Source organism: Cygnus atratus, chromosome 14 (genome assembly GCF_013377495.2).
Source record: "Cygnus atratus isolate AKBS03 ecotype Queensland, Australia chromosome 14, CAtr_DNAZoo_HiC_assembly, whole genome shotgun sequence".
Taxonomy (NCBI): Eukaryota; Metazoa; Chordata; class Aves; order Anseriformes; family Anatidae; genus Cygnus; species Cygnus atratus.
In genome coordinates, this window is record NC_066375.1 from 2,919,403 (window position 1) to 2,933,274 (window position 13,872).

The following is a 13,872-nucleotide window of genomic DNA, read 5'->3' on the forward strand; positions in this document are numbered from 1 at the left end:
AAGATGGATCTTTTATTTTGGGTCTTAAATATAACATTATTAAATGTGCCCACCAGAAATGTAGGATGAAATATTTGCTCTGCTTGAAGATTATGTGATATTTGTATTCTAAGCCTCACCACAGTGGGTTTCTTTAAATAGAAGCTATACTTTACTCCTAAATTGCTTAAGGCAAAGGAAGCAGAGATGATGTTTTTATGAATGTTTAAATGCAAATGGAACTGAGAGTGAATGCTATGCTAGCTAACATCAAAGGCTCACCAAAGTCTCTGCATTAATGAGGCTCTTTGTTTCCTGGATCACAGATTACAACAGGTTTCCAACTCATTGCCAAGGCTTTATCTCCGTTTGGGAGGGCTGTAAATCTCAGACGATTTTTTTCACATGCAAAACAAGAGGATCATCTGAAAGAAAAAAAAAAAATCTGAAAGTAGCAAATATTTCATTCAAATGATTATTACTCAAAGTGGCTGCAGCCTATTTTATTTTTGTGATGTTTAAAAGAATGGAAATTTGCAGACGGAGTTTCCTATGGGGTAGCCCGTTCACAAATTTGGATGGGAGAGCCGAGCAGGGAAAATGCGAGCGGTATCCTTTCCCTCTCCCATCCCCTTTAGCATAGCGTAAACCGTGCCCCCAAAATAAGAACAATAATTCTATGTCATGCAAAAGCGGCAATTAGCAGAAAGACGGATTTTGCTTCATTTAAATATATTCAGGACTTTTCAAAGTGGCTCCAACTAGTTCTCCTCCTCCCCAAAAAGTAATGAGATTATATCCATAGTAATAATACCCTAATTAACAAGAAAAATAGGGACCGAGATTTTTAGCTTCCTATTCAAGGGTTGAATGTGACAATATGTAGTATATTGGGTCATAAAAAACAATTTACATGGCGTCATTACAGTCTGTAGAAAAGTCTCCAGGACCCAGGGCTATCTTATGCAATCTTAATTAAGGAAAATAAATATCGGTGTGTTTTTTTAAGCTACCGGAGACATGCACAGGACCTGTCGTATGTGATCAGAAGAGATGGGGAGTTTCCTTTTCCATGGGAACTGCTTAGAAGAAAAACCCGACGCCGACACACAAGTGTCTAGTGGCTTCGGAATTGGCTGCTAAGATGTTAATTTCGTGTTTCCTGACCCTCGGGGCCGCTCGGGAGAACTAATAATTTTCTGCCGTCCGACGGCACGGCCGGGCTTCCCGGGGGGCCGAGGGAGGGAGCCAGGCAAAGGGGGCCGAGCCGAGCCGAGCCGGGCCAAGCCGAGCCGGGCTGGGCCAAGCCGGGCCAAGCGCCTGGGGACCGAGCCGAGCCGAGCCGAGCCGAGCCGAGCCGGGCCGAGCCAAGCCGGGCCAAGCCCCTACCCAGGGACCAAGCCGAGCCGAGCCAAGCCGGGCCAAGCCCCTGGCAGCCGAGCCGAGCCGAGCCGTGCCCCCCGCCGCCCAGGTGCGCACGGCAGCGCGCATCCCCCCCGCGCGTGTGTGCGCACACGTGGGCGTGCATCGGTACCCACGCGTGTGCGTGTGCGCCGCGGGCAGGCGCTCGTGCAAGTGCCGCGGCTGCGTCCGCGCGTGGGTGCCCTCCCGCCTGCGTGTGTTTAGCCGTGCGCAGCCGGCCCGTGGCGGCCCGCGCGTGGGCAAATGTGAGCGTGCGGGGCCGTGCGGGAGCGCTGCTGCGGGCCAGGCGGGCGTGCGGGTGCGCGTGGACGCGCGTGCACACGCGGGGGCTGATGCCCGCGCGCACACTCGGCGTGCAACGGGGGGCGCGCGGAGCTGCGGTGCTGGCGTGCACGGACGGGCGCGCAGCACGGCGCGTGCACAAGCGTGCGGGCGGAGTGGCGCGGGCAGACGCGGGCACGAGGGTGTGCGCGCAGATGTGCGTGTGCACGTGCGTGCGTCCAGATGTGCGTGTGCACGTGCGTGCGTCCAGATGCGTGCGCGTGCGTGTGTCCAGATGCGTGTGCACATGCATGTGTCCAGGTGCGCACGTGCGTGTGTCCAGATGCGGGCGCGCACAGGTGTGCGCACCGACGCGTGGGCACAAGCTCGTGCACCGCCGGGCGAGCAAGAACCGTGCGCGCGCACGTGTGCGCGCAGAGGAGCCCGCACAGCCCCGAGCCCCCCCCGCACCCCTCCCGCAGCCGAGGTTGGAGCTGTTGGGGGTGGGAAGGGGGGGAGGGATGGGGGGGGGTTCTCCCCTTGGAGCCGCGCTCGCTGCCCCTTTAAGACCGGCGCCCCGCGGGGATGCGCGCGCGGGCACGCGCGCGGGGGGGCGCGCACGGGTGCGTGCGCCCGCCCCCGGCCCCTCCCCGGCGCTGCCAATCACCCGGCGGCCGCTTTGATGTCGGCAGCCCTTGGCCGCCGCGCCGCCGCGCTCGCACACAGGCACCGGGCGCTCCGTGCCGCTGCCCGCCCGCTGCTCCCGGGGAAACTTTGCGGGGCTCGGCGCGGGGGGGGGTGGGTGGGGGGCGGCCGCCCTTGGTGGGGGGGGGCCCCGCCGAGCCCGGCATCCCTGCGACGCCTGCCCGCAGCCTGCCGAGCCCCCCGCCGGGAGAGGGAGGGAAAAGGAGGGGGGGGGGGGGGGGAAGGAAAAAGATTTAAGAAAGGAAAAGAAAAATTTTTTTTTGTTATTTTTTTTTTTTTAGAAGGAATTCGAAGGGAATTTGGAAAAGGAAGCAAAAAAAAAAATCGAAGGGAAAAGTTTAGAAGTTAAGGAGGAAATTTAAAAAAAAAAAAAAACTTTTAAAAGAGAATTTTTAAGAGGGAGCGAGCTCTTCTTCAAGAGGAAAATAATAATAAGACCTGAGGGAGAGGAAGACGAATAAAAAAAGCCGAGAGGGCTCGGTCCGGGCGGCGCAGATCAGCCCTCGCCGGGACAGCCGCGGCTCGGCTCGGGAGGGAGGAAAATGCCGCAGCTGGGCAGCGGCGGCGGGGACGACCTGGGGGCCACGGACGAGATGCTGGCCTTCAAGGACGAGGGCGAGCAGGAGGAGAAGATCCCCGAGAACGCCTTCACCGAGCGCGATCTGGCCGACCTCAAGTCCTCGCTGGTGAACGAGTCCGAGGGCAGCGGCAGCCCGGCCGCCGCCGCAGACCCCGAGGTGAGCCGGGCCCCCCCCCCCCCCCCCCCCCCAGCACGGCCCCCGGCCGGCCCGCACCCCCCCCCGCCACCCCCCGCTCTGCTTTCCTCTCTCCTCCCCATGCAGGCCATCAGGCGTGTGCAGGATCCGCAGAGGGTTTATCAGGAGAAGCTCCCGGACCACATGGAAGATGGTTAGTGGCGGCGATCCCCCCATCCCCGCACCCCCCTGGGCTCCCCTGGGACATCCCCCGGCCCCACGACCCCCTGGCAGGGTGGGAAGGGTTGGGGATGCCCCCCTGGAGAGCTGCCCTCGGCCCCCCTGCGGTCCCCTCTCTTGGGGCTGTGGGGCAGAAAGGCTCCCCAGATAATCCATCACCTCCATGGGCTCCCCCGGCAGGCAGAAGTCACCTGTTGGAAGGCAAACCTTGACGGGGAACTTTAATTTTATCAGGTATGAAGCACCAGGACCCAGGCATGTATAAAGGATCCGCGTATTCTGGCTACCCTTTCCTAATGCTCTCAGACCCTTATCTGCCAAATGGATCTATGTCACCGCTGGTGAGTTCATCCTCTCCTTACCCAGAAGTTTGGTGGCCTCTCATGCCAAAGTGTGCCGCGGGTACCGTGCAGGCATCTCTGTGTGCTGTTTTTCCTGACAAAATGCATCTCAGTTTGTAAATGCCCGGGCGCTGTCCTGTCCGAGCTGAAGGAAGGAGTGGGAAGGGGCAGCGATGCTTGGCGGGCAGCGCTGCTTCTCTCCAAATCTGCTGGAGGAGCTTCTTTTCATGTCTCCTCTTCTAGGTGCACCTTTTGCTCTTCCAGCAATCAAACCCTAAGATCTGATGTAAAAATGCCCCTTCCTTTCTCTGGGTCTGGAGGCGAGCAACTTCTGGTGTTTGTGTTCAGGGACACGTCCCACGGTTTAACTTTGTTTGGCGTATTTGCTTGTAAAATGGCCAGGTTTTGGCCTGCCTTTGGTTAGGGCTCTGTTGTGGATGATGGCCCAGAAAGTGGGTCTTACGCTTCTAAAATGGCCATAGAGGCTTTTCGGAAAGAGCTTAATGCTACCGGAGGGCTATTCCAGTCTTCTTCCTACAAAGTTTTTCCCTTTCAGGTCAGATCAGTTAGTAACTCTGCGTATTTTGACGTTTATAATAAGTTTTGCTGTATGAATAATTGAACTAAAGGCTTCTGTAGAAAAGCTGTCTCTGCCCATCGCCATCTCTATCAGAACTTCAGAAAAGAATTTCGTGACATCGCAGCAGATACTGAGCTCGTGTCGCTCCAGGGGAGCCGGCATCGCTGCATTCATTTCAGACATTTGCAGTCTGTTAATGAGAACTGAGCAGCACTCAGCGTATTTCAGTTTTAGTTTTTAACCTTTAAAGGAATAAGGTTTAAAAGAATATGTAATGCCATCCTCACTGTAAGCAGTTCAGTTTTCAGTTGTTTGTTCACTGGAGGGGTAGGATGTTAAGCTGGCGTTGTGAAAAATTGATGGATCGTGGGGTATGAAACAATCCTTGAGGTGTGATAAAATGGTTTTTGTGGGAATCGGTGCCGTCTGCTCCCGCAGGCAGGAGGGGACAGGTCCCTCCAGCAGCCGCACCATGCCCAGCAGAGCCCTGCTCTGTTAGGGGGGAGCCCATCTCCCTGCCGCCACTGTCAGAACTGCTGAGGTCGGGGGGCAGGTATGGAGGATCTCTCTAAATTTTGAAGTCTTTTTCAGTTTACAGCAAGAAAAGGTGTGTTTGCAAGGCAGGGTGTTGTTGTAATCAGAGTAAGCGTCTCGTCTGTTGCTTCCCACCTCGTGTCGCTTCCTCCAGGTATCCCCCTCGCCCCTCTAAAATATAAAGCTGCTCTCTTCCTGATAAATTGTAAATGGTGATATAGAAATTGTCTTACTGAAATGCGTTTAATTTGCTCCCTTGTATAGCATCTGGATAAGTTCAAAGTTACATTAGCCGAGCAACTATTTGTTGCAGTGGAATATTTCTTTTAATCTTAAACCCTTACTAGATGGGCACCAAAGTGCAATAGCCTGTTTATTAGTAATTATGCTGAAAAGCAGATTGTGGCTTGTGAATCGCCATTCCCCTTGATAATGTTAAAAATAAATAAGTACAAGTTATTGTCAGAGCAACAGATAGCTGTAAATAGACCGTGCAGAACTTGAAGAGGAGAAAAATGAGTAGCAGAGAGGGAATGATTCCTGTTCCCTCAAGAGCCACAAAAATCATTCACAGCCTTAGTGAGTTTAATCTAGGTCTGTTCAGATCCTGCAGTGTTTTATATGTTACATGTCTTAAAAATATGATTCGATGTTTTCAGCTAAAAATCTGTTACTAAACATTAAGGGAAGAAATCTTAGTATCTAAAGTATCTAAGTATCTAAAAGCTGGTCTTTCCTTTGATTTTTGGCGTTTGCGTAGTAGTTATGCCAATATATCTTTCTGAGCAATTTTGTCCTGTGTTTGTATTGACTGCGTAAAGGTTATTGTTGCTAAATTATGTATTGCTCTCATATAGATTTATTGCTACCATCTGCATTACATAAAATGCGAGCTGTAATCTGGTGGCTGCTTCCAGTAATTGAGGAGGTCAGATCTGTGACCAAAGATTTCAGATACTTAACCAGCCATAAAAGTGTGTTTAATTAACATTTTAGCACGAGTTGGAGGGGAGGGCTGTGTGAGTAGATGGGATTATGTATCACAGTCATGCGTGGTGGAGGTATTTTGCTTTATGGGGCTTCCTGGAAACAGTTGTTTGCAGCTAGGATTAATTTCAGAATCCTCAAAAAAACAAAATTTTTTTTTTAAAAAAGGCGCTTTTGTAAGCTATCCTGGCTTTGCACGTAACTGCCTGACAAGGACAGTACAGCTGCCCTAAAGACGAAGGGCAGTCGGCAGCGAGGTTTGGGGCCGAGCCCCCCAGCCGCGCACCACCAAACCACGATCCTGCTGCGGGGCGCTGCGAGCGGTGCTGGGGCCGGCCCGGTGCGCTGCCCGGGCGGGTGTGTCGCTACCGGTGTCGCCGCAGAGCTGCTTCTGCTCTTTCTCGTATTTATTTGCTCAGCAGCATCACTTCAGCTTTGTTTCCCTCGGGGTGGTTGTTGCCTGCTGCCTGCTGCCCTGCCCCGGCGGTGCTTGCCCCAGTGTCCTGCCAGGCTCCCTCTGGCCCCGCAGCCCAAACTGTGTCTTTTATCAACACGCACCCACCTGGGTTATTTACACGTGCTGTTGCCGCTCCCGAATGATGCTCCGAATGTGGCCGGGTACCTGGCAGCAGCAGCTGATGTGCTGAGCCCCCACCGAGCAGCAGGATGTGGCGAGAGCCAGCCTGCAGCAGGCAGCAGCTCAGTGCTGCTGGCGGTGGCAAACACCTTCCTAGGGCACTTCGGCTGGATTGGTGCCGATTTCAGCACTGATTTGAGTATCCTGGAGGAGCAGCAGAGCTGGCAGAGAGGCAGGAGGACGGATGGCAGGTGGTGGCCGGGTGCTCCTGGAGCTGGGGACGAAGCAGCGGAGCGAGCCCAGGCTCCCTGCGTTTTGGGAGCGGGCTGGGGATGCCCCTGGGCTGGTTGCTCCAGGATGGCACTTCTGGGCGAAATGGGTCGAGAGCATCTCTGTGCAGCCCGTGCACGTGTCTGAAATCCTGACATTTTGCAAGGCACCAAGCAAGCCATTCCTCAGCCGGCTCCCAGATGTCGCGTGCATGTGGCATGAGTCTGCTTCGTCTCTCCTGAAAAAGTCCAGCTTTTTCCAGAGCAGAATATGTAGGATTTGCAGGTTAAAAAATCTGCAAGAAACTTCCAAAGAATATTAACACGTTGAGGAACTGCTTTTCTAAATGAAATGTAAGATCATAAAACTATATCCTTTTTTAAATAGTACAAATGACTTTAAATCAAATTAAGGTACATCCTTAGTAAGAACATCAGCCTTTTAGGTGGTTACAAACATTAGAGGTCAGACATGGTCAAACATGTTAACACTTTGATCAGATTAAAATATTTTTCTTGCTACAGTTGTATAATTGAGTTTAGACCTGAGGGGGTTTTCTGAACATTGTTATATCTTGTACCATGTGGTAGTTAAATTTTAGAAGGAGCGCTTATAAGTTCCTTTTGTAAATAGGTTTGTGAAGTCGGGGATGAGCAGCGCCGTCCCGTACGTAGGGACGTGGTGGGAGAGCCCCTGGAGCAGGGAAATGTGACCAAATGGGGCTTGTTCCGTTCCCTCCTCTGCTGCACCCCTCCTTTGTTTAGGCAGCTCGTGGGGTGTGGGAAGGCAGAACGTAAGTGTTTTGTATAAAAAGCTGAGGCACTGGACTTTGTCCTGTTCTTGTGTGAGAAACAGAGGTCCAAGAGCACCTATTTCCTTGGAAAATAAGGACGCTACATAATTTTCTTAGCTATTAAGCTAACTAGAGCTCACGTAGGAGCCAAAGGGTGGTGGTACGCTCCCAAGCTCTGCACGTTTAAAGCCCCAAAACGAGACGTCAGGCCCAGGAAATAACGCAGATATTCCCGAGGTCCACCTGGCTCCTTGAGCTCGGTCTTCACGCAGTGGGTTTGAGCTGTCCCCTTGGGCAGGGCGAGATGAAAGCGTGCTTACTGCTGGCCTGGGGCCACAGGTCCCAAACGTGCATCACGAGGTCAAAAAGCTGAGGCTGAAAGTTTCCCTCAGTGGTTGGCAGGAGAGGATCAGTCCCAGGGGACAGGACAGAAGCCAGAGCAGTGTGAGCTGGGCGCTGGGACACAGCTTCTGGGTCCATCCAGGTCTGCTCCATCCCGTGGCAGGAGGCTGTTGTCCCCGCAGCAGGTGGGGGACAAAAGAAATCTGCAGCTCAGCATCTGCATAGAGGTTTTTCTGTCCTAGCTCATGCTATCAGAGCAGTATTTTAGCGTTACTTTTACCGTGTGAGGTTCTGATCCTGTTGAAACCAGCATCAAAACTCCCCAGAGTCTGTATGCAGGGGTTGTCCCTGCGTGGGGGCTGCCGCGTCCCTCTCCAGGTGTGCTGGCATCAGCTGCAGGCGAGTGCTAGCTTGGTGCGACACCAGCAGTGCCCACTGCAGTGCGACAGCAACATCACCAGCAGCATCCCAGGTGGGTTCTCTGGTGGCACGGCTTGCACTATAGGACCACCCCAGGACAGTGCCCTGTCCCCGCAGGCTGTTACAGTCCTGGCAGAAAGCATTGGGAGCACAGTGCCCAGTGATGGACGTCCTCGCACAGGCAGATGACTGATTTGTTCCCTCCTGACCAAGACAAATCCACTTCTCCCAGCTCTTCCACCTAGCTTGAAACAGGATAGTGGTGAAAAGCGTTTTTTTTAATATTAAAGCGTAATGCTGGATAGGGGGATGTACCAAGACACAGGGCTTCCGAGGTCATTTATTGCATGTCTGATTCAGCCTCGGTTCCCCCCAAGGAAAATTCTTGTGTTAATTTCTGAGTTCATATCACACCCTCAATTTTGAAACAGAACTTCCCTTTGAAATAAATTAGAGAGTTCTGCTTAAGAAGCAGTGACATGATACAGCACTGCATGTGTGTGGTCTAATATAACCTTATTTTTAAAGTTTTTTTTTTTTTGAATGAAAAAAGGAGAAAGAAATATGTCACAGGGAAACAAGACCAAGTTCTATGTAAATCCTTGCGCACGTGATTTAGACGGTTCAACCATATCTGCTCTTCTCTTGGCATTCCTGTCCAGGCTCTCTTGGAGCTGGCTGCCTAGGCACGGGGCGGTTGGTGGCGGGGAGCTGCTGTGACATTATGCATGGGAAAGGCACTGTTCCGAGCTCCCAACTGTTGCAGTTTGTGAGACGTTATTAGCTCAGCTGGTGGAGAATTTGGAGAGAAAAGCAAAACATAGCATAAACCCAAACTCCCAAAGCTCATCCATGTTAATGATTAATATTTTTGAAATTTTAACTGGGAAGAACAAAGTGATTTGGGGGGTTAGTGGCACACGATGCGTCCAAGATGAAAGGCGAGAGCTCCTCAGCCTGGTATCCCAGGCTTTAACCGAGCGAACGGGAGCAGCAGGAGGGGGCAAGGAGCTCGGGAAGCACCGGAGGACGTGTGTCGCACCAGCCTGCAGTCAGCTCACTGCAATAAGTCTGCAGGCACCATTCAATTCCTGTGCTCGGTGGAAACTCTGACAAATCCGTACGGTCGGGTTTGCTGGCATTTGTTGTTCCGAGGTACTCGTCTGAGAAAGCACGCGGGCGCTTCCATGGCTGAGCCAGATGTTGCTGGGTCCACAGGGATGACTCTGGCTGCTCTCATGGATCATTTGTGAGGGCCAGATCCTCACTGCAGATTGCATCCCTCTCTATCTGCAGTGTGATCTGCAAGTGCAGCAGGTTTTCGGGGTACGGGTGGTGTGAGCTGCACACCTAAGATTGCAATCTGCTCCGGTCTGTATGTCTGTGTGCATGTCATGGCAGTCAGTGGCAGAGCACAGTCAAGAGCTGAGAAATACCCACAGTTTTGAGGGAATGTCTATGACTTGCCATTAACTTCACGCCTGCACTGCTCTGTCTGCCCTTTGTCCCCGTGTGATGCAGCAAGACCAAATTTAGTGTTCATTTCATGTGGTTTGGCCTTCGAGCCCCCTCTCTAATTCGCTATTGGGAAGGTAGAGGAAGGACCTGGCTCAGCATGGTCCCAGAGGGGTGCTCGTGGGGAGGCTGTGCTGGACCAGGCAGGTGTGGGGGAATGGTAGGCTGGCACAGGCTGCCCTTCAGCTACCGAAATCCCCTGTACCATATGTGTCTCATGGATTCCTCATGAAGTCCTCAGGGATTGTCTTCTCCTGTCAGTCTGAAGAGGGACTGCCTCAGTCCCCAGCGCAGACCTTTAGGAGAGGGCATGGCCACTGTGGGAGCTGCGGCTCCTCTCTCATCCCAGCCCTACAATGCTTTGCACAATCCCAGGGGCTGCCCACTGCCTCTCCTCTCAGGCGCTGCCGCTGCTTTTCCTTGTTTCCCCATGCCTTTGCCACTCCAGCCCCCCTGCTGCTGGTGCCAGGAGATAGCTAGCATCAGCATCTCTCCCGGTCTGATGCGTATGTGCTCTTACCTCATCGTTTACCAACAGTGGGTGGAGGGCTCAGAAATGGGAGAGCAGGTCCACGTCGCTTCCTGGGCTCTGCAGAGCCAGGGAGAGCTCCTCAGCCTGACAAAATTCTCCGTTGCTGCCAAGCTGGGAGGTGTGAATACCCCCACACAGGCCCTTTCATGTGCTATTCTTCCAAACGTGCCTTTAAAAATACGCACAACATGATACTTGCTCACTAATCTCTGTGTCTGGAGGCTGAAGCGAAGGTTGGGTAGGAGGCCTAGGTGACTCAGAGGGCTGGTAACAGGATACGGAGCCGTGCGCTTCCTACTTCCCAGCTTTCATCCGGCTGATTCAGTGACAACCTCGCACCCATTGCTGCCTGGTCCAGCGGCCTGCCCACGAGGGCAAGGCTCCGGCCTGCTCCCGAGCAGGGTGAGAGTCTCTTGGCATGGATGATGAATGTCCCCTCGGCCCAGCCTGGCCATGCCAGGAGCTGGCAACGTCCCCACCGAAGCCTCTGCTCATGTGAGCCGAGGGCCTCGTCCTGTCCCTAGGGTTGCCGCTTCAGCACATGCTGCTGGCTCACAAACCCACCTACTTGATTTCTTAAAGGAAGTGATTGCAACACCATGTGCCTCCGAGTCTTGATTACAGCAGGATCTTTTTCTTGGTCACCTCCAAATGATCTTGGGCAAGCAGCTCTCCCCTTCGCGAGGGCCTCCCTGCGCAGCAGCGTTTCACCGCTCTGTCCTCTGGCCCTTTTCTCCAATTTTTGCCCCTGGGTGTTTATAAATTATGACCCTCCCCAAAGTTATGAAGGGCTGTGCTGCCACGGCTGTCTCTGTGAAGTGGTTTCATGGAGAAAGTGGGCCGTTTGGTCAGGGCTGACGATGAGGAGGGTTGGCAAAGCCCGGCAGAAGGAGCGGTGCCGACCCAGAGCATCCCGCTGGCCGGAGGCTCTGGGCAGGAGGCCACTGCAGTGGCTCCAAACCTCCACTGCCTCGGCGCTAAACACAGCTCGGCTGCAGCAAAAAGAATCTGGCTCATTGTTTTTCACGGGGTCCCCAAATTAGTATTTTGTTAAACAAAACAATAAAGTCAACAATGCTGTGGGAAGTTTTCGAAACCAAAGTAAAGCTGGATGCTAGAATCTAGAGCACTTTTCGCCTCCGGTTATAACAACTTTACATTTGATTGAATGATAGGCAAAAAAAAAAAAAAAAAAGAGTCTCAACAGTGTCTCCTTTGTTCCATGGAGAATTGGGAGCCATAATATACAAAGTACACATCTGTCTTCAAGAGCTATGCCGCAATCATGGACTGACCAAAAAAGACTTTTTTAGAGTGATTCCACTTCTGTGCTATATGTTGAACTTGTTTTCTGCTGTGGTTTGCTCTGAAGAGCAGCATCCACGAGCGTAAATAGAGGTTCTCCTCTGATGTGACTTACACAAAGAGAAAACGCGAAAGCCCAGGATCATAAAGTGTGCTTGACTCAGCACGAAGGGGGTAAAATTATAAACACTTGCTTAGGAGATAGTCTTCCCAGAAATATGCTGAGAAAGGGTCATAAATGCGGAACTTGTATTTGAACACTGAAAAGATGGCACCCAGGAGATTGCCTTTATGTTTCGGAAATAAACCCGCTTAAGGTCTACCACATGAAAATTTGTTGTTCTTAGCACGGGCGGGCTGACGATTTGGTTCTCATTATGTGTTGCTTCCCTGGAATTGCTGGCACACGCTGTCATGTCACAGGAGCTGGGGTAGGCAGTGAGGAGGAGCCGTCGTCTTCTAAAAATTTCGCTTTGTATGACTTTGCCCTTAAAGAAGAAAGGCTGATTCCAGCGTGGGAGACTGTACAACCCCTGACACCAGCATAACCCAGGTTGAAGTTTGGCCTTTGAACTCTGACTTCCTGCTATAACTTACACAGTGTGGCACTGCGATCTTTGAAATCCGACCATCTGAGGTGATGCAGGGATTCAGAAGTCCAGGTGACGCTCGTGGGAGTGCATCGTGCAGTCTGTCACTGATGTGCAGTGTTGGACAGCCAATGCTGTCGCACAGGAGAATTAAAAATATGCATATTAACCTTAAATCCAAAACTGAAGTAATAATATAAAATAAGAGGGAAAAAAAAAAGAAAAAAACCTTTCTGTTTAACTTTCTCTGATACAAAGCAATTTCTCCAGGACTGTGCGCCATATGAAACACATTATAAATGCTCTTGTAAAATCCACATCATTATACCACATGAAAGGCTGGCTCCTAAAAATAGCCATTCAGAGAGGATGCAGGCTAGTAGCAATTTCGGTGATCATGAAATAGTTGTGTTGACATCTCTATGCATGCACACCCACAGAAAGCTTTGACTTTTGAATATTCTTAGCAACATTTGTGCTTTGTGGAATTTTCCACGTTCTGGTCCCATGAATAGTCTTTTGGCCGGTGGTGTTCCTTTCTGATCTTATCCATGTACTTCTAAACTTTATTTTATTGAGAAAATTGGTAAATGATTTTCTCTTTTGCACGAAACTCTTTCCTTGCTGTCAGTTTGCCAGCGGTTGACAGTATCAGTTGTATTTCCCTATCTGCTATCAATGGAAATATTTTCTTTTTCCTTCAATAAACCCACACATCCCTAGCATTTGGAAGGCTAACTGTCAAAATGTAAACCTGGAGCATTAGATGATAGCATGAGGTGCTGCCACATCTACCCGGCCTTTGTATCTGCTTTAGTATTCAAAAGAAAGTAAATGAGATCTGCAGTAATTATACAGCAATGTATCCACAACAGAAATTTCTTCCTCGTCCCAGCAATCAGAATTTGGCTTTTGTTTTGAAATATGAAAGGATATAGCCTCCTGCCTTTGGTGTGTTTGCAGCAAAGCCCTGGCTGGTATAAACTGCCGTAGCTCTGGGACAGACAACAGAGTCATGCCAATTGATATCAGTCAAGATCTTTTTGAAGAGCTCATCATATTTTATTTTATTGCTGCCGTGTTTTGTTTTTAGCTTATTTGTTTGAAATCATTACTACAGGGATAGCTTTCTGAAAACTGTTTGAATCTTCAGCGCTGATCTCTGTTTGCATTTTTCTTTTATAAGCAGAGATGGGGATGCTGGAGCCATGCATCTTCAAACACTTGGATGTCTGAAGGTTGTGGCTTAAGCCTGTCCAAGGTTTTAAGTGTGTGGCCCCTCTAAAGCCAACTGGAAACAGTTTATTTCTTCAAAATAAGTTTGCTTTTGGAATTGGAGTAAAATCTTTGGCAATATTGAATGAAATAATAGGGTGTTCAGGAAAATTGCATTGCTTCATAAATAGCTGGCAGGAAAATCATTAAGTCTGAAGTTTCATTCAAATCAGATGTAGCTGTGGTTCTAATGGGGCAGTACACAAACTCTTCAAGAAATACAACTCAAACTGATTCACTGTGAGAGTTGCAGTCACTCTCCAAGTTGTTTTAACTTAAAGGGCAGCTCTTGTCCCCTGTCCAGCTCTGCAGTCCTTCTCCAGTGGAAGCCTTTTCTCAAGTTTTTACATCCATCTGTTGAATTCTTGCAGGCTGTTGGTAACTTTGAAGCATCGCATGCTGTAAATCAGCATCACAGAAATATGCTTGCTCTTGCCAGCTTAGCTCCCTAAAACAGCTGGATATGGGGATATGGGAACACCTCAACGAGACAATGACTTTAATTCTTT

The 13,872-nt window shown here is 50.9% G+C and overlaps 1 protein-coding gene across 4 annotated transcripts in view; it reads left to right on the forward strand.

The window, feature by feature from the left end:
- The first annotated feature begins 2,810 nt into the window (after positions 1-2,810).
- The window catches only part of TCF7 (transcription factor 7), a 68,410-nt gene continuing 57,348 nt past the window's right edge, over positions 2,811-13,872 (forward strand). For 3 of the 4 annotated variants that reach the window (XM_050713636.1, XM_050713634.1, XM_050713633.1), the window contains exons 1-3: positions 2,910-3,104; positions 3,210-3,276; positions 3,537-3,643. In XM_050713636.1, the coding sequence (XP_050569593.1) occupies positions 2,910-3,104; positions 3,210-3,276; positions 3,537-3,643 (369 nt within the window). Of the gene's footprint in view, positions 3,105-3,209; positions 3,277-3,536; positions 3,644-13,872 lie in introns of all 4 variants that reach the window. The other variant, XM_050713632.1, reaches the window with a different exon arrangement.